The 25,204-nt window shown below is 38.0% G+C and overlaps 1 protein-coding gene across 2 annotated transcripts in view; it reads right to left on the reverse strand.

Annotated features, from left to right (window-relative positions):
* Positions 1-25,017, reverse strand: part of GOLPH3L (golgi phosphoprotein 3 like) — a 38,783-nt gene extending 13,766 nt beyond the window's left edge. Inside the window, exons 1-4 of one of the 2 annotated variants that reach the window (XM_025912331.2) lie at positions 24,790-25,017; positions 22,349-22,537; positions 1,781-1,912; positions 2-116 (exon numbers count right to left, since the gene is read on the reverse strand). In XM_025912331.2, coding sequence (XP_025768116.1) covers positions 2-116; positions 1,781-1,912; positions 22,349-22,531 — 430 coding nt within the window. In that variant the 5' untranslated portion in view covers positions 22,532-22,537; positions 24,790-25,017. Of the gene's footprint in view, position 1; positions 117-1,780; positions 1,913-22,348; positions 22,544-24,789 lie in introns of both variants that reach the window. The other variant, XM_086718131.1, reaches the window with a different exon arrangement.
* Between the last annotated feature and the right edge of the window lie 187 nt (positions 25,018-25,204).

Here is a 25,204-nt window from a genome sequence, read left to right on the forward strand (position 1 = left end):
CCTGTGAGTAGCTCTATCCATGTCTGGACGGTTTCTGTGGGTTCAGTTGCTTTGATGTGTTTGAGAGTTTCATCCAGTAAAACATCTCCTGTTGGGCTATCTGACTTTAGCAATACCTTTAAAAGAAGAAACAAGGTTTTGGGATGAGCACTGGGTGTTGTATGGAAACCAATTTGACAATAAATTTCATATATTGAAAAAAAAAAAGATTTGAATTCCAAACAGAAAATAAATAAATAAATAAATAAATAAATAAATAAATAAAAGAAGAAACAAGGGACCCTGGTTCATTCCCTTAATTCAAATTAGAATCTTTCAATATACTGTATATACATTATGGGTCAAATGTTGTAGGAAATGCAAAACAACATAACACACTATCCCTGTTCTCAAGAAGTTTAATATCTAGTATGTAGTGATAGTGGGGAGAAAGAAATAACATTTGAAGTGGGCCCTAGTGACAAACTGGATATAAATGATCAGGAAGAAAATATGTAATAATAACTCTTTAGGTCTGGAAAACTAACCTGTGAAACAATTAATAAAGGTAAAAAAGAAGAGGAAGCTACTTTAGGGCAAAAGTGGATAAGTTTGGTTTTAACTCATAAGGGATAGCTAAGTTGAAATGTCTAGTCAAGAGTTAAATATGTTCCTAGGGGTAGAAAAAGAAGACAGGCCTCAGATTTGATAGGTTAATATCATGGAGGTAATAGATAAAGCTAGAAGATAAATGGTATCTCCAAAAGGAAAGAAAGGTATGCAAAAGGATGCAAACTGAGACTCAGATGTTAAGGAATGGAGAAGCATAAGAAATAGGGTACAGGCGGGATGCCTGGGTGGCTCAGTTGGTTAAGCGTCCAGCTTCAGCTCAGGTCATGATCTTGCAGTCTGTGGGTTTGAGCCTGTCGGGCTCTGTGCCAATAGCTCAGAGCCTGGAGCGTGCTTTGGATTGTGTCTCCCTCTCTGCTCCTCCTCTGCTTGCACTCTCTCTCTCTCTCAAAAATAAATAAACATTAAAAAAAAAAAAAAAAAGAAATAGGGTACAGGCAAGAAGCAAGAAAATGTAATATAACAAAGGCCAAGAATGGAGAAAATTTCAAGTAGGGGGAGGTGGTCAAAAAATGTCAAATGCCACGTATAGGTTAAGAGAGAAAAATAAATTGAAGACAAAAGAGAAGCTGGTGATAGGGTGCCTGGCTGGCTCCATCAGTAGAGCCTCATGATCTTAGGGTTGTGAGTTCAAGCGCCATGATGGGCATAGAGCCTGCTGGTGACACTGAAGAATGTAGTTTTGGTAGAGTTAAGAGTATGAAAATGAAGTTATGAGTGGAAAAAATACGTAGTAAGAAAACAGAGATGGGAGTCAAGCTCATATGGTGGAGAGGACTTGCTATAAATGGAAGGAGAAAACTCTAATGTTATCTGAGCATGACCAGAATTAAACAAAGACTGCACCCAACCCAGGTGTTTGCCCTCCTCCTATATAACACTCTATTTCATAATGTTATAGTTATAGATACAGAGGAGTAACAATCAACAGCATCCTAAATGTGATTTTTCTGCATAAAAAGACAAAACCATAAATTTCTTGTAACTCTTTAGATAATGGATACTTGAATTTCTCCCTCTGCTATAGGTTAATTAAACCTATTAGACAATGGGACAGCTGAGTCAGTGTTATTTATCTTGTCTCACTACTCAGATCTTCCCATTTCTCCAAAATGGACCATTGGTATCTGCTCTTTCATAAGTCAGGAGAATGTTCACAAGGCTGTTGCACCTTTCTGTCCAGTAGTCGCTTCTTACGCATGGTGGGGGGTTCCAGATAGATTCGACCCCGCATGGCCAGCTCTATCAGGATGCCCCCTCGCAGGCCAGATGATATGCAGTCATTCCAGAAAGATGTGTAACCCTAGAGAAGGGGAATAAAAAGAAAAGAATGTTCTGAAAGGGTTATGGGCTAGCAGCAGGCACCTTAAGGATGGTTCATTTCATTGTGATTCATTTCATGTCACATTACGTGTACTCAAAGCATAAAATAACAGAATCTCTCTTTAATTCCCTTCGTCTAAACGCCTGAAATAAGATTTTCTGACTTCAAGCTCTTTGTGAATTCCCAGGGTTCAGCTCCTAGTTAATAATTGGCAGGTCAATTTGTAATTTTTGAAAAGAATTTTAGCTTTTTTGAAATCTGTTTTCATGACATTCTAAATTTCGGAGTATCAATATTAGCAGAAAAATGTATAAACCATCTGAGCCTTTTACTCCTCCAAGACATGGATTATTTGCAAGCCATTTTGATGGATGATGTGGTAGAAATCCAGCTCTGCCACTGACTACGTAAATGCTTTGGGTATGTTATTTCTCAAGTGCAATGTCCTCATCTATAAAATGTGGACACTAATATCTATCTTTATAAGTTTGCTGTGAGGAATAAATCAGGTGTCCTGTATAAGAAAGCATTTAGTAGAGAACCTGGCTTATAGTAGGCACTTAAATATTGGTTTCCTTTAGTTAGGAGCTAGAGGGGTACAAAGACATAGAAGAAATACCCACTGTCTTAAGAAACTAAAAATCTAACTGGAAAGACCATGCAAACTTGAAGAAAGTTCTATAATAATATAAATTTAAATATTTTTAAAATGATTTTTTTTAATGTTTATTTTGAGACAGAGAGAGACAGAGCATGAACGGGAGAGGGTCAGAGAGAGAGGGAAAAAACAGAATCTGAAGCAGGCTCCAGGCTCCGAGCTGTCAGCACAGAGCCCGACACGGGCTTGAACTCACAGACTGCGAGATCATGACCTGAGCTGAAGTCGGAAGCTCAACCGACTGAGCCACCCAGGTGCCCCTATAATAATATAAATTTTAAATAAAAGCTCAATTGAAAAAGCAGGAGACAGGCAAAAATGACTACTGGATGTTTGGTTTAGATGATAGTTTTTCAAATTATAAACCACTTTTGGGCTAGTCAGAAACTTTCATGGGACTTGAACTGAGGTCTGAAAAATAGGTTGAATTTAGCAGTGAGGGAGGGTTTTCCAGATGAAGATAAATCATTCAAATTCTACTTATTTTTCAAGAGAGCATTCTAAGTAAAAGTATAAAGGAAGGAGATATCAAATATGTTTAGAGATCTAACTCAAGGACATAAGATCAAGTTGGCTGTGGGAAGTCTTGATGCTCTGAACTTTTACTGAAAGGCAATATTGAATCCTGAGGATTGTAAGCAAGGAGTTATGATTAACACAAGAAGACCCACCAAAAGTATCAGACCCGTCGTCTAACACTCTACGTTTTGGTGTAGCACTCCCTCTTGGAGAGAAGCTGGGTGAGATGTTGGCAGGGAGGTTCTAGCATGGCTTTAAAGCATCACCTTTAAGGATCGCTACATAAATCGGTATTTTAGGGACGCCTGGGTGGCTCAGTCCGACTTTGGCTCGGGTCATGATCTCACAGTCCATGGGTTGGAGCCCCGCATCAGGCTCTGTGCTGAAAGCTCAGAGCCTGGAGCCTGCTTCGGATTCTGTGTCTCCGTCTCCCTCCCTCTCTCGCTCTATCTCTCTCTCTCTGCCCCTCCCCCACTCATGCTGTCTCTCTCACACTCTCAAAAAAAAAATCAGTATTTAAAATTTTTTATTTTATTTGTTTTTAAATGCATGTTTATTTTTGACAGAGAGAGAGAGAGAGAGAGAGCACACAAGCACACAGGAGAGGGGCAGAGAGAGAGAGGGAGAAAGAGGATCCCAACAGGCTCCACGCTCAGCACAGAGCCCAACACGGGGCTCGACCTCATGACCTGGGATTGTGACCTGAACCAAAATCAAGAGTTGGATGCTAAAACTGATTCAGCCACCCAGGCACACCCTCCACCTTATTTTTATTTAGTATTTTTTTAAAGTTTATTTTACTTTGAAAGAGAGAGAGAGAGAGCAAATGGCGGGGGGGGGGGGGGGGGGGGGAGGGGAGCAGAGAGAGAGGGAGACAAAATCCCAAGTAGGCTCTGTGCTATCAGTGCAGAACCTGATGCAGGGCTTAAACTCATGAACCGTGAGATCATGACTTGAGCTGAAGTTGGATGCTTAATTGACTGAGCCACCCAGGTGCCCCATATTTTTAAAACAAATCAATATTTAACCACTCTTCTAGTTGACCAATATTTTCTTTTCCTTTTCTTTCTTTTTTTTTTTTTTTAACCACCTCACGTTAGACATTATTATTGGCATTATCATTATTTTATACAGGTCTGATTTACTCAGATGCTTACCAATGTCTTTGCTCACCATTCCTTCTTGCATCTCAGACCTCCTTTCTGGTACCATTTTCCTTCTTCCTAAAGTAGAATTTCCTTAAGTGAAAATCTGTTGGAGGCAAACTCTATTTTATCTGAAAGGTCTTTATTTCACCACTGTTTTTTTAAAGATAGTTTCACCAGACATAAAATTCTAGGTTGATAGTTTTATCACACTGACCATATGAAGTCCTCCTCTTCTAGCTTCCATTGTTGCAGTGAGAAATGTATCATTCTCATTGATTGTGGTTTCTTGTAGGTGTGATTGACTTGTCTTTTTTTCTCAGGTTCTTTAAGATCTTCTCCCTTGGTGTTTTGCAGTTCGACTATGACATGACTTTATGTGAATTTCCTTATCCTGTTTGGCATATGCTTCCTGTTTCTATAGGTCCATTTCTTAGTTTTCAAAATTTCTCACTTTTTATCTCTAAGAAATTTGACTCTCCTCCGTTTTATTTTTTCCTTGTGGGACATCAATCTTTCTTATTCTAACCCCCATATCTTTAACTCTCTTTCATATTTTCCATTTCCTTTGTCTCTAAATTGCTTTCTGAAGAGTTATTTTATATCTGGCTTCCAATTTTCTCTCTCCATCTATATCTAATGTGTAACCATGAGATTTTGATTTCAACTTTGATTTCTAAAAGTTCTATGTAGTTATTTTTCACATTTGCTTGCTCACTTGTGATCAGTTCTTTTTGTTATTCATTTTGTGATTCTTTTATTTCTTTAAAAATGTCATAGATATTTTATATTGTCTGGTCATTTTAATATCTGAGGTCCACGAATGACCTATTATTTGCTATTTCTGCTGTTTCTTTCTTGTGGGTATTTGCTTCTTTGTACATTTGGCATTTGATTAAGAAGTGGCTCATATTCAATTTTTTTTGGTGTGAATCTATGAGATCCTGGAGGCCTAAATTAAAGATGTCTTCTTTCAGAGAGGAAGAGCTATATTTGCTTCTGCTGAGAATCAGGCATAGGGAGGGGGGGATTGGAGGACTGCCACACAACTGGGACCACATTTATTTTATTTTTTAAAAAAGATTTTATTGTATATATATTTTTAAAGCTTATTTATTTATTTTGAGAGAGAGCACATGCAGAGGAGGGGCAGAGAGAGAGAGAATCCCAAGCAGGATACACATTGTGCAGGGCTCAAACTCACAAATGGTAAGATTATGACCTGAGCCAAAACCAAGAATAGGATGCCTCAGATGCTGAGCCACCCAGGCACCCCAAAAGATCTTATTTTTAAGTAATCTTTATACCCAATGTGGGGTTCAAACTCACAACCCTGAGATCAAAAGTCACTTGCTTCACTGACTGAGCCAGCTAGGTGCCCCCAACTGGGATCATATTTAGACCTAGCTTCCCCGTTTTATTTCAACACTGCAGTTTATTCCTGACTACCCAATTCCTGGATGTCAGGACTGATTTGGTAATTTGTCCTAGGGCAATCTGGTTTTCTCATCTGTTTATTGATCACCTCTGGGATTTTAAGTTTGATTAAAAATATTTCAAATGCTCCTCCAGTCCAAATTCCTTAGGATAGCACTCAAGCTAAGAAAATGCTCACTGGTCTCTCTCTGACCCCTTCTCCTTGAACACTAGGGCTTAACTTTCCAGAACTATTTTAAGTTGGTTTATCTTTTTTAGTAATCTCTGCACCCAACACGGGGCTCAAACTCACAACTGTGAGACTGAGTTGGATGCTCCTCCAACAGAGCCAGAACTATCTGAGCCACCAGAACTATCTGAGCCCCCCAGAGCTATCTGAGCCCCCCTCTAGAACTATCTGAGCTCCCCCCCCAGAACTATCTGAGCCCCCAGAGCTATCTCAAGTACGCTTAATGTATCATTTTTGCCTACCGGCCTTTGTACACATTGTTCTCTCTGTCCAGAAGAACCAATATCCTTCTTCCCCCAACTCCCCTTGTTCTTAAGGATGGCTTCCAGAAATCACATCTTCCATGTACCTTCTCTAACCATGTCTTCCCTTCAACTCCACCCTCTAGGTTAGGTTCCCCGCCTGGGTGTGCCTATATATACTTCTCCCTTATCATTTGTTTTATCACATTGTAATCAATTGTCCATGGTAGACTATAAATTCCTTAAGGAGAGAGTATCTGACTGATACACAGTATTTCTCAATAAATGTTTCTTGACAGTGTAAATTTAGGATTGAAAGTAAATATGTTAACCTTAAACAAAAACAAAAACAAAAAACAACCCAAAACAAAACAGAACAGAACACAAAAAACAAGACAAAAAAGAAAGTAAATATGTTAACTTGGCAAAAGCTCAGTTTGAACCATAAACACCCTTAGACGGACTCGCATTTCCTGAGAGCCTGATCTTAGATTCAAAGCTGGGGTTAGTTCCATCCATTACCTGCATCTGGCTACTCCAAAAGAGTCATAATTTATAACTCCTCTTTAAGGAGGGAGTAGGCTTTTTTAAGGATTTAAGGTTAAACTGCAACTTGCTTTAGAACACATAATTTACTTAAGCATAACTTTTATATAATCTTGGTGATTTTATAAATCTCAACAGGTGTGCAAACACATCAGCCAGTATGAAAGCAATTAGAGGAAACTAATTTGTTTGTTTTCTCATTTCTTCCTGACCATATAACTTCTGTTTCAGGAACAGTGATGTCAGATTGTCATCAGAACTGTAAGTGAGAACTGTAAATAAAGAAACAATGAACAGCAGGATGTAGACACTATGTTTCTGAATATCATTCCCATCCAAGGATCTAATGTAAAACTCCTCAAATGATTTTTTTTAAACTTTCTTTTTATCGAGTCATATATAATAGAAAAAAAGCTTAAAAATATGCAGAGTTTTAAAAAATAATTATAATTCTAAGGTCCATATTCCCCCAAATAAATCTATCTAGCTGAACTGGTGAATTCTCAAACCATCTATAATAACATCTATAAACATAATAAATGATCGTATAAGAGAAGAGAAAAGAAAAGAAAAGACAGGAAAAGAGATCACATTATAGAAATGTGTAATTTACAGGGGTGCCTGGGTGGCTCAGTCAGTTAAGCATCTGGCTTCGCTTGGGTCATGATCTTACAGTTCGTAGATCTCCATTAGGCTCTGTGCTGACAGCTCAGAGCCTGGAGCCTGCTTCAGATTCTGTGTCTCCCTCTCTCTCTGCCCCTTCCCTGTTCATGCTCTGTCTCTGTCTCAAAAATAAATAAACAACAACAACAACAACAAAAGAAATGTGTAATTTACAACATGGAAGTTTATCTGGAGGGGTTAATAGTCTAGTGCATATTTTCTAGATTTTATATGCCTATTCTATCTCAGTATTATTTACAGAAATGAGATCACACTGAGTGGCAACTTTTTCACTCACCCATTATTTTGGCTATCTTCTCACATGAATTAATATAGATTTACCTCATTCACTGTAATGGCTACCTAGCAGTGCACTTTAGATGTACTATAATTTATCTATCCAAGCCCTTACTGGTGTACATTTGCTTACAGTTTTTTGTCATCACAGACACACACAAAAATGCTATAAAGAAATATTCATTGTTGGTGTTTCTGTTGAATAAATGCCTACAGGAAATTTTGGGGTCAAAGACTGTACATATTTACATTTTTGATAATGTTACTTTATTCTTATAAAAGGTAGGGCATTGAGACTTCCATAAATTCAGACAGTCAACATTTTATGCTTTTCCACCTGGTCTAGTATTTTTTATCCAAACTTCCTTAAAGACACACCTTAAAACAACTCAAAGGTTAAAGATTTTAAAGTTGCCTGCTTGGGGTAAAAAGAGGACAGAAAACAAAGAAACTTAAAGCATCATTAAAAACTATGCTTACAAGGAGTTTTTAAAAATGTTAGAAAATTCCTATGATAAAGTTTAATCAAAAACAGCCCAATACATAATTGTGTATTCAAAATTATCACAATTACACAAAATATCTTACTTTAAAAGAATGAGCCTGCTTTAAAAAATGGTTTTGTGGGGCATCTGGGTGGCTCAGTCAGTTGAGCATCTAACTTTGGCTCCGGTCATGATCTTAACGGTTTATAAGTTCAAGCCCCATATCCGGCTCTGCACTGACAGCTCGGAGCCCGGAGCCTGATTCAGATTCTCTCTGCCTCTGCCCCTCCCCTGCTTATGCTCTCCATCTCTCTCAAAAATAAATCAATAAACATTAAAAAATGGTTTTGTAATTTTTCCAAGTTACCTACACTGAGCAAATATGTTTATTAGGAAAAATATCAGAAAAAAATCTTCCTTTCCACCAAATCTGAAGATTCAACATTAAAACTGCTTCAACCTTACATAAGAGAAGGAATCTTACTATGTTTTCTTGAAATCTTTTTCTATATGCTCAGTGTCTGTATAATAACCTCTGGGGGATGTCAAGAATTACCAGAAAAAAAAAAAGAATTATCAAAAATGAAAATTATACAAGCAAAACTAGTTTTTTTCCTTTAAAAAATTACCTTAAAAAGAGTTAATGTGCTGTTTTTCTTTCTTCCCTTTTTTTTTTTAATATTTATTTTGAGAGAGAGAACTCACATCATGGGAGAGAGGCACAGAGAGACAGAGGGAGAGAGAGAATCCAAAGCAGGCCCCAAGCTGTCAGCAAGGAGGCCCAATGTAGGGGCTCGATTCCACAACCCTGAAATCATGGACCTTAGCCAAAATCAAGAATGGAACGCTTAACCAACTGAACCCCCAGGAGCCCCTGCCAATAGAAATATTTCATAAAAGAGATTAAGCATTAAAACCTAACTCTGCTTAATCATAAGGGGGAATGAGGAACTGTGACCTGGATGTTATTCTGGTTTAACACATGACTTCAGCATTACTGAGAGGCTGGACTATTAACCCAGACAAATGAACAAAATTTCTCAATCAGCTTCATGAAGATGATGTCCTTTCAGGCTTATTCAGGGAGTTGGGTGAGGAGGGTGGGAGGGAGGGGAAAGTAGGTGATGGGCATTGAGGAGGGCACCTGTTGGGATGAGCACTGGGTGTTGTATGGAAACCAATTTGACAATAAATTTCATATTAAAAAAAAAGGAAGTTGGGTGAAAGATGCAAAGCTAGTCATAATGATCAGGTTATAAATTTTCTCAACTTCAGTTGAAGTTTTTTTTCCTTAAAATAAAACCATTGTCAAAAGTTCAGAAAATTAAAAAGGAAACATGATAATGCCTTGTCAGTGAAAGAGAAATTCAAAATAAAGGAAAGCAACTGGTCATCTTTGAATATTCCTTCATAAGGTTTAAATCACATTCTGGCCAAGAAAAATATCCTTCATTTCTTTTTTTGTTTAATTTTTTTTTTTAACATTTATTTATTTTTGAGAGACAGAGCACAAGCAGGGGAGGGGCAGAGAGAGAATGAGACAGAATCCAAAGCAGGCTCCAGGCTCTGAGCTGTTAGCACAGAGCCTGACGTGAGGCTCGAACTCACAAACCGTGAGATCATGATCTGAGCCGAAGTCGAACGCTCAACCGACTGAGCCACCCAGGCGCCCCGAATATCCTTAATTTCTTACTCTAAAAAACTTAAAAGTGATTGTAGCACCAAAAGCAGAAATCTCTATGATTTTCTTTTCCCACAATCTGTTATTTATGAGAAAAGGAATTTTCACTGCTACACAGTATCCAAAGAGAAAAGAAGAAAACAGATAGTTAAGGGGAGGAAAAATCTGAAAACATGTATGTGGCCCTAAATCTATTCCTCCACAACTTTTTTTTTTTTAATTAAAAAAAATTTTTTTACTGAGAACAAACTGAGGGTTGATGGGGGGTGGGAGGGAGGGGAGGGTGGGTGATGGGTATTGAGGAGGGCACCTTTTGGGATGAGCACTGGGTGTTGTATGGAAACCAATTTGACAATAAATTTCATATATTGAAAAAAAAGTAAAAAAAAATTTTTTTATGTTTTATTTATTTTTGAGACAGAGAGAGAGCATGAACGGGCGAGGGGGAGAGGGAGAGAGGGAGAGAGAGAGAGAGAGAGAGAGAGAGAGAGAGAGAGAGAGAGAGACAAAATCTGAAGTAGGCTCCAGGCTCTAAGCTGATAGCACAGAGCCAGATGTGGGGCTGGAACCCACAAACTGTGAGATCATGACCTGAGCCGAAGTCAGATGCTTAACCAACTGAGCCACCCAGGTGCCCCACACACAACTCTCAAATAATTTAAAATAGATTTAAAAACACTTAAAGGTAAGTATAGTATGTTCAAACCTCAGAAGAACAAAACTAGGTAAATGTAGATACACCTTGTATTTTCAAACAGCTTTTTCTCCCTGATTAAAAAGCAGTGTATATATATTTCAGAAAAATTGGAAAGAAAAAAAAATCTTAAAAAATTAATATGATGCATAAATTTCATCATCCTATTATCTCTTGGGCTTATGTAAAACCAGATTTTTCTTTAAACACACAATACACATTTCTTCTCTCCTAACCACTAATTTCCCCATATGCTTCTTCCCCAACTTCAATTTTGGGGCTATCCTTCACAGAACAGCTTTGTATGAATTATGAAATGACAGAATGTATATATTATAAATTGTCACAAAATACTGGGGAATAGAGGTAGAACAAACTGTGAGCCACACAGTTTGTAATCTCATCACCTTTCATAACAGGGAGTCAATAGGATATGATGTAAAATGGAATCATGTGGTTAAGAAAATGTCTTGTTTTTTTCTTTTTAACATCTTTGGCTTAACATTCTCAAACACACACCAAAGAGAGAGATTATGAACCTCTATGTACCCATGACCTAGCTTCAACAGCTATCAATATATACACATCTCTCATCTATACATGTCCCTGCTCCCCAGATTATTTCAGTACAAATCCCAGTCATTGTAACATATCATCTATAAAAATCACCATACTCTCCCCAAGACATGCAGGTTTTTAAAAAAAACTGTAATACTAATATCATACCTAAAAATTAACAAGAATTCCTTAATTTTATCAAATATTCAGTTAGCCTTCAAATTCCATCAATTGTTTAATACATATTTTTTTAATGTTTATTTATTTTTGAGAGAGAGAGAGAGAATGAGTGTGTGTGTGTGTGTGTGTGTGTGTGTGTGTGTGTGTAGGGGTGGGGGCAGAGAGAGAGGGAGACACAGCATCTGAAGGAGGCTCCAGGCTCTGAGCTGTCAGCACAGAGCCCGATGTGGGGCTTGAACTCACAGACTGCGAGGTCATGACCTGAGCTGAAGTCAGGCGCTAAACCAACTGAGCCACCCAGGCGCCCCAATACATATTTTTATATAGCTGGTTTGTTTCAATCAACAGCCAAACAAGGTCCACACATACATAGCTTTATGTTTTTCATAAGATCTTTTTTTTTTTTATCTTTAGTGGGCCTTTCAGTAAATAGTATTTTGTGATGAACAAAAGCAAGATTCAGTTTAACTTTAATTTCCCTTTTATGTAAAATTCAAGTAACATCACACTTATCACTTTTTTAAAAAATGGAATAAATCATTCTACTTGTGCTATTTAAAAAAAAATTTTTTTTTCAACGTTTATTTATTTTTGGGACAGAGAGAGACAGAGCATGAACGGGGGAGGGGCAGAGAGAGAGGGAGACACAGAATTGGAAACAGGCTCCAGGCTCCGAGCCATCAGCCCAGAGCCTGACGCGGGGCTCGAACTCACGGACCGCGAGATCGTGACCTGGCTGAAGTCCGACGCTTAACCGACTGCGCCACCCAGGCGCCCCTCTACTTGTGCTATTTTAAAAGTAAAATGTAATAAATATAATTTTACTTAAATTTAACATAAGAAAGAGAAAATGAAGTGAAACTCATTGAAGGAATTATTGAACTTCAAACATTTCTTTATTATAAGAGGTATCTCCTACAAGACTGCTAAGAAAGATTATTAAGAGGTACATAGAAAAGTCTATAAGGATTTTTCTATAAATATTTTAATAGCAATTACTTTTCAGGGGTGAGATTATGGGTGAATTTTATTCTCTTCTTTAAACTTTTTATAGGGGCACCTGGGTGGCTCAGTCGGTTAAGCATCCAACTTCAGCTCAGGTCATGATCTCACGGTTGGTGAATTTGAGTCCCGCGTCAGGATCCATGCTGACAGCTCAGAGCCTGGAACCTGCTTCTGATTCTGTGTCTCCCTCTCTCTCTGCCCCTCCCCCACTCACGTTCTGTCTCTCAAAAATAGATGAATGTTAAAAAACATTTTTTTAAAGTTTTTATAAAAAATTGAGGTATAATTTATATAGAATGAGATGCACAGATGTTCAGTTTGTTTTGACAAATGCATATATCCCCATATTTCACAGCCCTATCACTAAGTTCTCTCATGTAGACTTTTATCTCAATTTCTTAGTATAAACATATTTTACTTTTTTTTTTTTTTCAACGTTTATTTATTTTTGGGACAGAGAGAGACAGAGCATGAACAGGGGAGGGGCAGAGAGAGAGGGAGACATAGAATCGGAAACAGGCTCCAGGCTCTGAGCCGTCAGCCCAGAGCCTGACGCGGGGCTCGAACTCACGGACCGCGAGATCGTGACCTGGCTGAAGTCGGACGCTTAACCGACTGCGCCACCCAGGCGCCCCCATATTTTACTTTTAAAATAATAAAGATTTTTTTTAATCTTAGACTGATATTTATTTATTTATTTATTTATTTAAATTAAAAAAAATTCTTTTAATGTTTTATTTCTTTTTGAGAGACAGGCAGACAGAATGTGAGCAGGGTGGGGTGGCTGGGGGAGAGAGAGAGGGAGACACAGAATCTGAAGCAGGCTCCAGTCTTGGAGCTGTCATGACGCACAGAGCCCGACGCGGGGCTCGAACCCACAAACGGTGAGATCATGACCCCAGCTGAAGTCTGAAGTTGGACACTCAACCGACTGAGCCCCCAGGCGCCCCCTCTTAGACCGATTTTTAAAAGAAGTCAATAATACCATAAAGAAGGGTGAGCACAATCCACCAATGAACACATGAAAACCTGAAGACACTTTATTCAGTCTCTCTCTATTAAGTACGCTCCATTCCCAATGTGAGGCTTGAACTCACAACTCTGGGATCAAGAGTTGGAAGCTCTACTGACTGAGCCACCCAGGCCTCAGTAGTTTTTTCTATTTGCCATTCCCACCTTAAACCTTCTGGACAACTGTGAATAGGAGAGAGCAAACACAGAAAGTAACGAGTAACCTCCAAGGAATTTCCTCCTCTTCCATGATTTTTGTCTTTCTCTTCCATGTTCTTATAGCACTTTTTGTACCTTTCTTACAGCACTTACATACTGTATCTAGTAGTACCGTTATTGTATACATATCTTTTCTCCCATTTCAGATTCAAATGCTTCTTGATGAAAGATAAACACATCTTAATTATTTCTGTTTCCTTACTTTATTCAGTAGCTTGGACAGAGCAGGTGCTCAATAAATGGTGCCTGACTTGAACTAAAGGAAACATCACATCATTATACAGTTTTAATGACACTTCCTGAGGTTGAACTGCACTCCAGGTGGATATAAGTAAATATTACAAAATTATCTCTAAAACCTTCCCACTTCCTCTCAACTCTTCTAAATCATTGTTATGGGGTTAACTGTGTCTCCCCAGAATCCATATGTTGAAACCCTAATCCCCAGTACCTCAGAATGTGACTGTATTTGGAGATAGTGCCTTGAAAGAGGTGATTAAGTAAATAAAGCTTTTAAGGAGGCCCTACTCCAATCTGACTGGTCTTTATAAGAAGAAGAAATTTGGACACAGAGACACTAGGGATGCATGTACAGAAGAACAACCATATAAGGACATAGTGAGAAGATGGCCATCTGTAAGCCAAGTAAAGAGGCCTCAGGAGAAACGAAATCTTGGACTTCAAGCATCCAGAACTATGGGGGAAAAATTCTGTTGTTTAAGCCACCCAGTCTGTGGTATTTTGTTATGGCAGCCCTAGCAAACTTAATACAACATACTCCTGCACAAAAATCTAAAAGAAGCTTGTGTATTCATTTGGTCTTAGCTTTAAAGTTAAAGAAAGGGGTGCCTGGCCGGCACAGTTGGTTAAGATGTCCTCTTTTTTTTTCTTTCTTCTCCCCCCACCCCCCACAAGTGTCCTGACTCTTGATTTCAACTCAGATCATGACCTCACTGTTTGGGAGTCCAAGCCCCGAGTCGGGCTCCACACTGATAGCGTGGAGCTTGCTTGGGGATCCTCTTTCTCTTCTCTCTCTGCTCCTCCCCTGCTCGTGCACGCGCGCACGCTCTCTCAAAAAGAAATAAACCTAAAAAAATAAAATTAAAGAAAAAGAACCCTACCTACTCATTTGTATCTTTTTAGTATAATAGTCTCCTCTTCCTTCCATAAGAAAAATGTATGACATGGGATGTAATTTATGGCTGTCATTGTGAACTGAGAAGAAAAATATAATGCCTATTTATTTACACACTAGACTTTCTGAAGATATGGTTATAATAAATATCATTTATTGCCTCTTTTAAAGCTTATTTATTTATTTTGAGAGTGAGAAAGTGTGTGAGGAGCGGAAGGGCAGAGAGGGAGAGAGAATCCCAAGAATCCCTGATGTGGGGCTCGAATTCATGAACTCTAAGATCATGACCTGAGCCGAAATCAAGAGTCAGATGCTTAACTGAGCCACTCAGGCACCCCTCATTTACTGCCTCTAAACACTTTTCATTTTGTAAATTGGATTATTGAAACTTCTTATTGGACTTATTGTTTCTTATATGTTTACTTTTTTTTTTTTTTTTTTTAAAGTTTACTTATTTGGGGAGCGAGAGAGAGCATGAGCAGGGGAGGGGCAGAGAGAGAGGGAGAGAGAATCCGGAGTATGCTCCGGCTCTCAGCACATAGCCCGATGCGGGACTCGAACCCACTAACCGTGAGATCATGACCCAAGTGGAAATCAAGAGTCAGATGCTTACCCGACTGAGTCACCCAGACACCCCTGGACTTATTGTTTCTTATGACCAGTGTATCTTGTTTGACAGAAGAAAGAAAAGAGAAAAAATGTGTAGGACTTTCATATTTCCTCCTTAAAATGTGAGGTAGTAGGATGAAACTAAGATAAAATTGTATCATTGAGAATTGCTAAATGGTACTTTCTCTTATTCTGCCATTATTGATGTCAACTTAATATTTTTATGGGATCCCAAAGTCTTTAAGAGTGCGCTTTGCTAAAACAAAACAAAACAAAACACAGTGGGCTTTGCTAGGGAATTACATATTGGAATAAGAAAACCACGGATAAAGCTTGAGAAAAATAACTTGTGCCAAAAATTACTGCAGGACATAATAATCTTTTATCTCTATAGGAGGTATAAACTCCATATAAAACTATTTTAGGAGATGAAATATTTGGTTTTCCACTAAGCATTAACAATCCTGAACAATTTTCTTTGTTTGGCAAGAAATACAGAAAAATATGTGATACGTGTTTTGCAAGCATGCCCCTTCTTAAACTGTACTTGGGAGTCAGTTTGAACATAAATTCCATCACTTCTTGGCCACTTAACCATCTGATTTTGCTTTCATAAAGAGAAGATGATGTTTGCCTTGCAGGATCAAGCATGAGAAAGTGCAAATTGTTTTGAAGACTCTTAAGTTGGATAAACACACAAAAAAAGGACACAAAGACATGGACTGGCTCACATCAAATGTATAGGTTCAGTGGCTACAGCCAAAGGTCCAAATATAAGTAGGTGGTTTTTATCTTAATATCCATGCCAGATATTTTGAAAGAGAACAGTGTGCAGTTAGGGGTTGGAGGTATACGGAGAGGCAGGCCTCTCAATTAAATAGCTTAAACTATATTTCCTACTGTTAAAATAGGACTTTGGTCTTCCATTTTTCTTCTTTTTGTACCAATAGTAAATTTGGGGGGTTATATGAATGGATATAATAAAAAAAAAAAACGGTTCTGTTTTTTTTTTTAACAGCCTATGTTAATAAAAAACCACAAAACCTGACAAACAAGTCTTTCTGATACACTTGCTCTATTTACAATGGCAAAAACTACTGACAAGGGATTTATTGTTCATTTTGTGCAATCAGGAAACTAAAAGACCAGGCAGTGACCTAAATGAGACTTTTAAACTTTTGATTTTAATAAAATATTTTAGGACCCAGCAACTTTTCCTTTCCTTTTTTTTCTTTAGAGAGAGAAAAAGAGTGAGAGTGGGGGAGGGAGCAGAGGAAAAGAGAGAATCTTTTTTTTTTTTTTTTTTAATTTAAAAATCTGTCAGCGCAGAGCCTCATACTGGGTTTGATTTCACAAACCGTGAGTGAGGTCATGACCTGAGCCAAAATCAAGAGTCATACGATTAACTGACTGAGCCACCCAGATACCCCTGATTTATCATTTTTCTATATATATGAATAGTGGCATTGTTTGAAAGAACATAACTGATAAATACAAGAATATTCTTATCAGCACTGTCTATAATGGACTCCTGAATGTCTGTTAACCATGAGAATGAATGAATAGTGGTATACTGATATAACTGAAATACTATATTCCAATGAACTGAATTAAATTAAATGATATGCAACAACATGGGATGAATCTCAAACATAATATTGAGCAAAAGAATACGTAACAGTATAATCGATAGATACGTAACAGCATAATCGAATAACATACAGTTTAAAAACATGCAAAACTAAAATACATTGTTTAAGGATATATATACATGTTCAGAGTAGCAGGAAGTGCAGTAGCATGTGATCAGGGAAGGGTACAAGAGGATGACCCCACGATATGTGTTTTATATATTTTTCTAGATACGCTGTATTTCACAATTTTAGAAAGGTTAAACAATAAAATACAGAACTGAATGCCCAGCTAAGTTTTGGTAGTTGAGTTTCAAAACAACTGAGTTCATTTAAAGGAGATGAGATGTTTTTAAATATCTGTTGTGATTCCAGTTGCAAATCACTGAAACTATCACAAGCATTCAGCTGATTTTTTTCCCCCTAGAACTTGTTTCTCTTCACAAACTAACTCTTGCTCATCTTCAGAATTCAGGTTAAGAGTTATCACCTCCCAGAAGTCTTTCCCAGTATCTCTTTCCTCCCCTATCCCACTAGCACTCTCTACCACCCACTTGGGTTGGGTTTCTTTCCTCTTTGTTCCCTCAGTCCCCACAACACAGTCACACATATATCACATGCACTGCAATGGTCTGCTGACTTTCCCTATCGCCCTTCCAGCCTCTCCAGCCACTCTCATCCCACTAGACTATAAATGATCTCAAAAGTAGGGACTATTGTCCCTGCATAGTATTGGGTTATAAACAAAGAATCCTATGGAAATCTTCAGCAAAATTTAATTTTGGGACTTTGGAATACAAAGTTTAACACTTAGAAGGTGGTTTTGTTTTGTTTTGTTTTTTTACGTGCCACAAACCTAAAGCCATGCAAAAACAAGAAATTATATACATATCAAAACATATACTCACAAAGAACATAGAGTAAAAATATCACTAAGTCATTAATTTGTACACAAAAATGAAATGGGCTTTGCTCTTTTCATTCGGCTGATCGCATTACTTAAAGGAAAGAATCTATAACTATAGAGAACGAACTGATGGTTACCAGAGGCGAGGTTGCTGGGAAGATGGGTGAAATTAGGTCAAAGGGATAAACAGTACATTTATCGTGATGAGCACTGAGTAATGCACAGAATTGTTGAATCACTATGTTATACTCCTAAATATAAAACTGTATGTAACGACACTGGAATTAAAATAAAAATAAATAAAGAGTCTAAAAGTCTCTACCTAGCATTCAAAAATCTGTCACACTCTATAGTCTGAATCTAATTTGCCAATTTTGACTCTCCTTGTTCTCCAAGAATGCCACCTACTTCAGTCATAGTGGTTACTTATCTCCCAAACTTATCAAGCTCATACTTGCAGGTTCCCTCATCCAGAATATGTTTCCTTCACTCCAGTTACATTAGTCCTACCTTTCTTAAAGGTCCAGCTTGTTTTACTACCTCCTATTCTTCCCCCATGATGATCTCTCTTCCTTCCAACTCTCTTGGCTTTTTTACCGTTCTAACATGGAAAACTTGGGATTTTTACTGTTGTTTACTTCTCTAAAAATCTTTTGAATTGTGAAATATAAGACACACACAGAAGAGTGCATGAAACAAAAGTGAAAAAAACTCAATGACTTATCTCTAAGTGAAAAATCCATGAAACTTTCCGCAAGTACAGAAACAGGAAACTGTTAGTACCCAGAAAGCTCAAGTTCTTTTCTAACCACTAATACCTAACCCCCCACTTCCCACACTTCCTAAAGAAAGGTAGGCACTATGCTCACAATTATGGTAATCCCTTTTGTGCTTTTCTTTATAGTTTTAATCACCTAAATACACAAACCCAAACACTATAGTTTAGTTTTTTAAAAATTTTATATACATGAAATCACACAGTATGTCTTTTGTGTCTGGCTTCCAGTACTGAACATTACATGAGAATCATACATGTTTTATAACAATGTTCATTTTAATTCTGTATAGAAAATATATTTATGTTCATTTAAATAAATGGACAATTCATTTTTATCTATTCTGCAGTGGATGGACCTTTGGGTTACTTAGCTTTTATTTATTTTTTAGTAATCTCCACACCCAACGTGGGGCTTGAACTCACAACCCCAAGCTCCAGAATCCTATGCTCTACTGACTGTGCCACCCAGGTGCCTTTGTGTTACTTTAGTTTTACAAGGTATCGATGTCTTGTCTCCCCTGCTGGAATTCAAGTTTCTTGAAGCCAGGGACCATATATTATACTATTTTATATTTACCTTAGTATTTGTACAATGCTAAGCACATAATGGGTACCCCCGATCATGCTAAAAATGATTAAATAAATCTATGAGTAGTTTAGGAGTTGAGAAGAAAATAATTAGTGCTGGAAATCAACTAATAATTTTAGAGATAGTTATATAACTGGCATTTTGGAACAACACTACTACTTTAATAAATCAGAAGGTTTAACCTCTCCTATTTATTTACACCTAAGGATTTGTCATTTCTTGTTCTTCCTAAGCCAACTGAAAGGTAAAAACATAATTTGTCAACTATTTTCAAAATAAAATGAGAACAATTCAAAAGGTTAATTGTTACATGCTCATCTTTGAATGGTATCTTGCCAGAGTTCCTTTATTTTTTACTCTATTTCCTTAAATTTATATTAACTATTATACATTTAAAAACACACAAAGAGAAGTCCAAAGTTAGATTCTCTACAAAACAGAAACAAAAATTCTAGTATCTAAAGTCAGCAGGAAATTAATCATTCCTATTCAAAAGTAAAATAACCAAATAGATGTTTAGTTCTAAAATGCTCTTCTACAGTCAGTGAAGGTTTCCTAGCCACTGTGTAAACATCTCAAAACAGTATTTATACCACCTAATCTTCAGACCTACTCTCATGTTCTCTTGGAGAGTCAATTTTGTGTTTTCATTTGTTTGATATTTTTTTTTGTTTCTTTTTTTTTTTAATTTTTTAAAAATGTTTATTTATTTTTGAGACAGAGACAGACAGAGCATGAACGGGGGAGGGGCAGAGAGAGAGGGAGACACAGAATGGAAAGCAGGCTCCAGGCTCTGAGCCATCAGCCCAGAGCCCGACGCAGGGCTCGAACTCACGCACCGCGAGATCGTGACCTGAGCTGAAGTCAGACCTCAACCGACTGAGCCACCCAGGCGCCCCTCATTTGTTTGATTTTTATAAAACTAGAGCTTCATCAACTTTCTCAGCAAACAGGAAAATATACTTGTGGGCAAGATTTTCTGATTTTTCCATGTCTTGGTCAAGTACATATATGATGTCTTTAATATTAGTTTTACCAATACACAAGCTATAACAAGTCTTATAAATTTTGCTCAAGTTGGTAATCTGACATGACAAAAAATAGTGAAAGGAAAAGTGGTAAAGAAAATAAAATGGGGGCAACTGGGTGGCTCGGATAGTTAAGGGTCTGACTTTGGCTCATGTCATGATCTTATGGTTTGTGGATTTGAGCCCCACAGTGCACAGCCTGCTTGGTATTCTCTCTCTCTTCCTCTCTCTTTTCCTCCCCCACTCACACACTTTCTCTCAAAATAAATAAAAACTTTAAAAAAAAAGAAAAAAGAAACAAAAGGTAATCCTAAATTTGAGGAATCGGTGCAGAAAAGAACACGTGTTATTAGATGTATGTAGCCGATTCATTACTAGCTAAGGACAATTATCAGAGCAAAATTTCGTATTTTTTTAAGCTTATTTATTTATTTTTTTTTAATTTTTTTTTTTTCAACGTTTATTTATTTTTGGGACAGAGAGAGACAGAGCATGAACGGGGGAGGGGCAGAGAGAGAGGGAGACACAGAATCGGAAACAGGCTCCAGGCTCTGAGCCATCAGCCCAGAGCCTGACGCGGGGCTCGAACTCACGGACCGTGAGATCGTGACCTGGCTGAAGTCGGACGCTTAACCGACTGCGCCACCCAGGCGCCCCTAAGCTTATTTATTTTTGAGAGAGAGAGAGAGAGAGAGAGAGAGAGAGAGAGAGCGAGCGGGGCAGGGGCAGAGAGAGAGGAAGACAGAGGATCTGAAGCAGGCTCTGCGCTGACAATAGAGAACCCTGATGTGGGGCTTGAACTCATGAACCGTGAGATCATAACCTGAGCCAAAGGCAGACCCTTAACCAACTGAGCCACCCAGGCACGCCCAACTTTAGTATTTAAAAAAAAAAAAATTTTTTTTAATGTTTTTATTTATTTTTGAGACAGAGAGAGATAGAACATGAGCTGGGGAGGGCAGAGAGAGAGGGAGACACAGAATCCAAAGCAGGCTCCAGGCTCTGAGCTGTCAGCACGGAGCCTGATGTGGGGCTCGAACTCATGGATGGTGAGATCATGACCTGAGCCGAAGTCAGATGCTTAACTGACTGAGCCACCCAGGCGCCCCCAACTTTAGTATTTTTTAATGTAAAGTAACACTTTAACTTGCTAAGTTTCTAAACAGAGGCCAATAATAAATGTGCCTTTATTATTATTGTATTTACTAAAGACTTTCTTGGAAAGGAAGTAGACTGTTTAAAATATTACATTTATATTTCTTCATAACCTCTTCATTAAAGAAGAAAGTGAAACACAATAAAAAGTTAAATTACAGAGGCACGTGGGTGGCTCAGTCGGTTAAGCACCCGACTTCAGCTCAGGTCATGATCTCACAGTTCACGAGTTCAAGCCCTGCACTGGGCTCCAAAGCCTGGAGCCTCCTTCAGATTCTGTGTCTCCCTCTCCCTCTGCCCTTTCCTCACTCACATGCTCTCTTTCTTTCTCTCAAAAATAAACATTAAAAAAAAAAGTTAAATTATAAATGAAAGATGATGTATAGTACTAGTAGCAAAGCCAACACATATATACCACAAATATGTACCACAAGACTTGTTATCTCAAGACTAATTCTATTATAAAATGTTCTATTAATAAGGGAAAACTGCAATTAATTTAAAAACATTTTCTAAATTAAAATATTCCTTATCAGTTATTGATATTTAACTTCTAAAGATCCAGAAAATAGAATTAAAAAATTATTTCTACTGTATTGTAAGAAACCTACCCAGTTTATTTTTGTAAAACAGCTAATCATACATGTTCCTTGTCGTTTAAAAGATTTTCCTCTCCACAGCTCAAGACAACTTCATTGTGTGGGCCTGCTTAGTTTAATAGGAAGTTATTTCACCTTCAATCTCGCTGGGGAACTACAAGTACCAAAATTTTACACTGTGTTATATTCTCTCTTGTCTCTTCCAGAATTTTGGAGTAATTTTGTAATTAAATTACATTTCAAGTAATTATACTTCTGGATTTCATCCTCCCCAAACTCCCCCATCCCTCAGATGGCTAGAGCACAATTCCAAGGCCAACTGAGCATTCATGAAAATATTCTGTCAGGTTACTTCCTAAAAACATTCTGACATTCAGGAGTCTTTGAGACGGGCTACCAAACCCAACTGCATTACCTCTTTATCTTTTAGTCCCAGGAGCAATACTTCTTCCATAAGGGTGAGGCGAATATCCTTAGAGTCACCAGAGTCCTCATTGTCTGGACTCTTGTCTTGATTAGTGTCTTCCTCACTTTCCACCTTCTTTTCAGAGTTCTTGCCTACTTCAGTGCGACGGGCCCGGTGAGTTAAAGTGGTCATTCTCACCTGTTTCGGGGTGGGGGGGGGGGCAGTGACAAAAAAATATCTGTATGTGTGCTTATGTAAACAAAAACATACATATTAACATACTACAAATGTATAGAAATATGAAATATATACAAACTTAAATAAAGGAATAATGACCAGAAAAACTAGGTTAACATATCTTTCCCAAAGTACACAGAAGGCACTGACAGAAAAATAAAATCAGTGATTTTAAAGACTGGTAGAAATGATTATCTTTTAAGTCTGCCAATTTTACGTGCATAGTCTATAACCCAGGAGTATATATCCATCATGGTAATTCCTTTCACAAAATGGATCCTCCCCAAGTTAAATATTATGGGACAGCATAAACATTGTGGAGCATCCAGGTCCAAAAGGCATATAATAATTTATATGTAATTTGTATAAGCATTCAATGGCACATTATAATACACAAAAGAGAAAATTAAAAAATAAGAAAAACTAAATATAAACATATATTCTCATATTTTCTTCCCATAACTTAATAACTCACTTCATGCACTCCCTTTGGAAATCACTGCTACAGAATAATACTTAGAAGATCACGTGTAGTAATTCTATATAGCCAGAAAACTTTCATCTCTACCCCTAGCTAGCCATCTTGCAAATACACAAACAGCTGCCAACAAAAAGTACCAGCAAGAGAATATTAAAAGATTAACAAATTCTTTGTCAATTACAAAAAAAAAACCAAAAAAACAAAAAAACAAAAAAACAAAGCACGTGCCCCCTTTTTTTTTTTATTTTTTATTTAAAAAAAAATTTTTTTTTCAACGTTTATTTATTTTTGGGACAGAGAGAGACAGAGCATGAACGGGGGAGGGGCAGAGAGAGAGGGAGACACAGAATCGGAAACAGGCTCCAGGCTCTGAGCCATCAGCCCAGAGCCTGACGCGGGGCTCGAACCCACGGACCGCGAGATCGTGACCTGGCTGAAGTCGGACGCTTAACCGACTGCACCACCCAGGCGCCCCTAGCGTACTTTATTTTAAATAAATCTAAACATCCATTTTTAAGATGATATACAATAAATATTTTTCATCAGAAATCACTTATTTTTATTTATTTATTTTTTTAAAATTTTTTAACGTTTATTTATTTTTGAGACAGAGAGAGACAGAGCGTGAACAGGGGAGGGGCAGAGAGAGAGGGAGACACAGAATGTGAAACAGGCCCCAGGCTCTGAGCTGTCAGCACAGAGCCCAACAAGGGGCTCGAACTCACAGACCGTGAGATCATGACCTGAGCCGAAGTCGGATGCTTAACCGACCGAGCCACCCAGGCGCCCCTCATCAGCAATCATTTAAAAGACTATCTTTTTTAAGACCAAAAGAATGCATTCAAGAGCCTCTGTGACTGGATCCCATCCTACCTTCTAGCAATATTTCCCATTACATTACTCTCAATTATGTACTGTTAACAAACCATTTCTCAAACATGTCCCATGCTGCTACTTCTCCTCCTTTGTACATGTTGGTGTTCTCTCCTTTTTCCCTTCCTCTCTATTACCTACCCATTCTTCAAAGGTCTATTGAGGACCCAGGTAAAGCCTTAAGTGAATCTCCTTCTCCATTACCCATGTATGTCCCATGGCCAGAATTGGTCTCTCTCTCAGCTGTACTTTCACAGAACTTTATTTATACTTACATCCTTTAAAGTATATATTATAGTCTTTCTTTTGGTATGGCTGTCTCTCAACTGTAAACTTCTTGAGGGCAGGGATATTGTCTTCATGGGTTTTTATAGTCTCCATAGCAACTAGCACAATGTCTTTAACGTTGTAACTGCTCAATAAATATATACTGATTAAAATGAATACTCAGAAATGCATGTGAACATTTTTAAGAGAAATACAAGTGAAGTGACTTACAAGAGATTGTTTACACAAGGCTATATTTCAAATATAATTCTTGGTGGGAGGCGGGAAGAAGAGTGGAGGAGGAAAAAATAAAACATAAAATAAATGCTTACAGGCATTAGCCTTATTTGGCACTGTGAATAGGATTTATTTCCTAACCCAATCCAAAAAAACTTTAGGTCTTCAGAGAAAAAAAAAATTAAGGGGAATTTTGAGGAACTAACACCCCCTCGACATTTACAAGTTAAAAACACTATTTGAAAAAAAAAAAATGGCCAAAAACTAACTAAATAAGAACCTCCCTCTCCCCAGAAAATAAAAAATCTGGAGGCTGTTTCTGGACGTTAGGAAATGTATATTCTCCGTTGCTTACCTGACGTTACTCCTGGGTTACGGCCCGACGCAGGCTGCAGCTTGCGCTCTGTTTTAGGGGGACACCTGTTCCCCCTCTTCCCCCCCGTCCTAGTAGGTAGAAAAACTTCTCAGCCACGCAGAGAGCACAAACTTCCTGATCCTTCGATGCAGAGAAGGAATAACACATCAGCTTCCTCAGGATCGCTAGGCAACCTACCTTGGTGTTTCTTCATTGGACCAATCAGAAACCGCCAAGGTTGAGCCCAGCCAATCGGAGCTTACGAGGGGAGGCTCTCCTCGGGCTATTGTGTTGCGTCCCGACAAACACCACCAAAAGGAGGCAGGTTTGGGTCAACCTGACAGCTGGTCAATCCAATGAAGTAACCTTGGTAGAAGAGAGGAAAGGGAGCTGAGATCCCCACCCCATTAAATCG

This window comes from Puma concolor, chromosome C1, assembly GCF_028749965.1.
Source record: "Puma concolor isolate L17-30 chromosome C1, mPumCon1.1.hap2, whole genome shotgun sequence".
Taxonomy (NCBI): domain Eukaryota; kingdom Metazoa; phylum Chordata; class Mammalia; order Carnivora; family Felidae; genus Puma; species Puma concolor.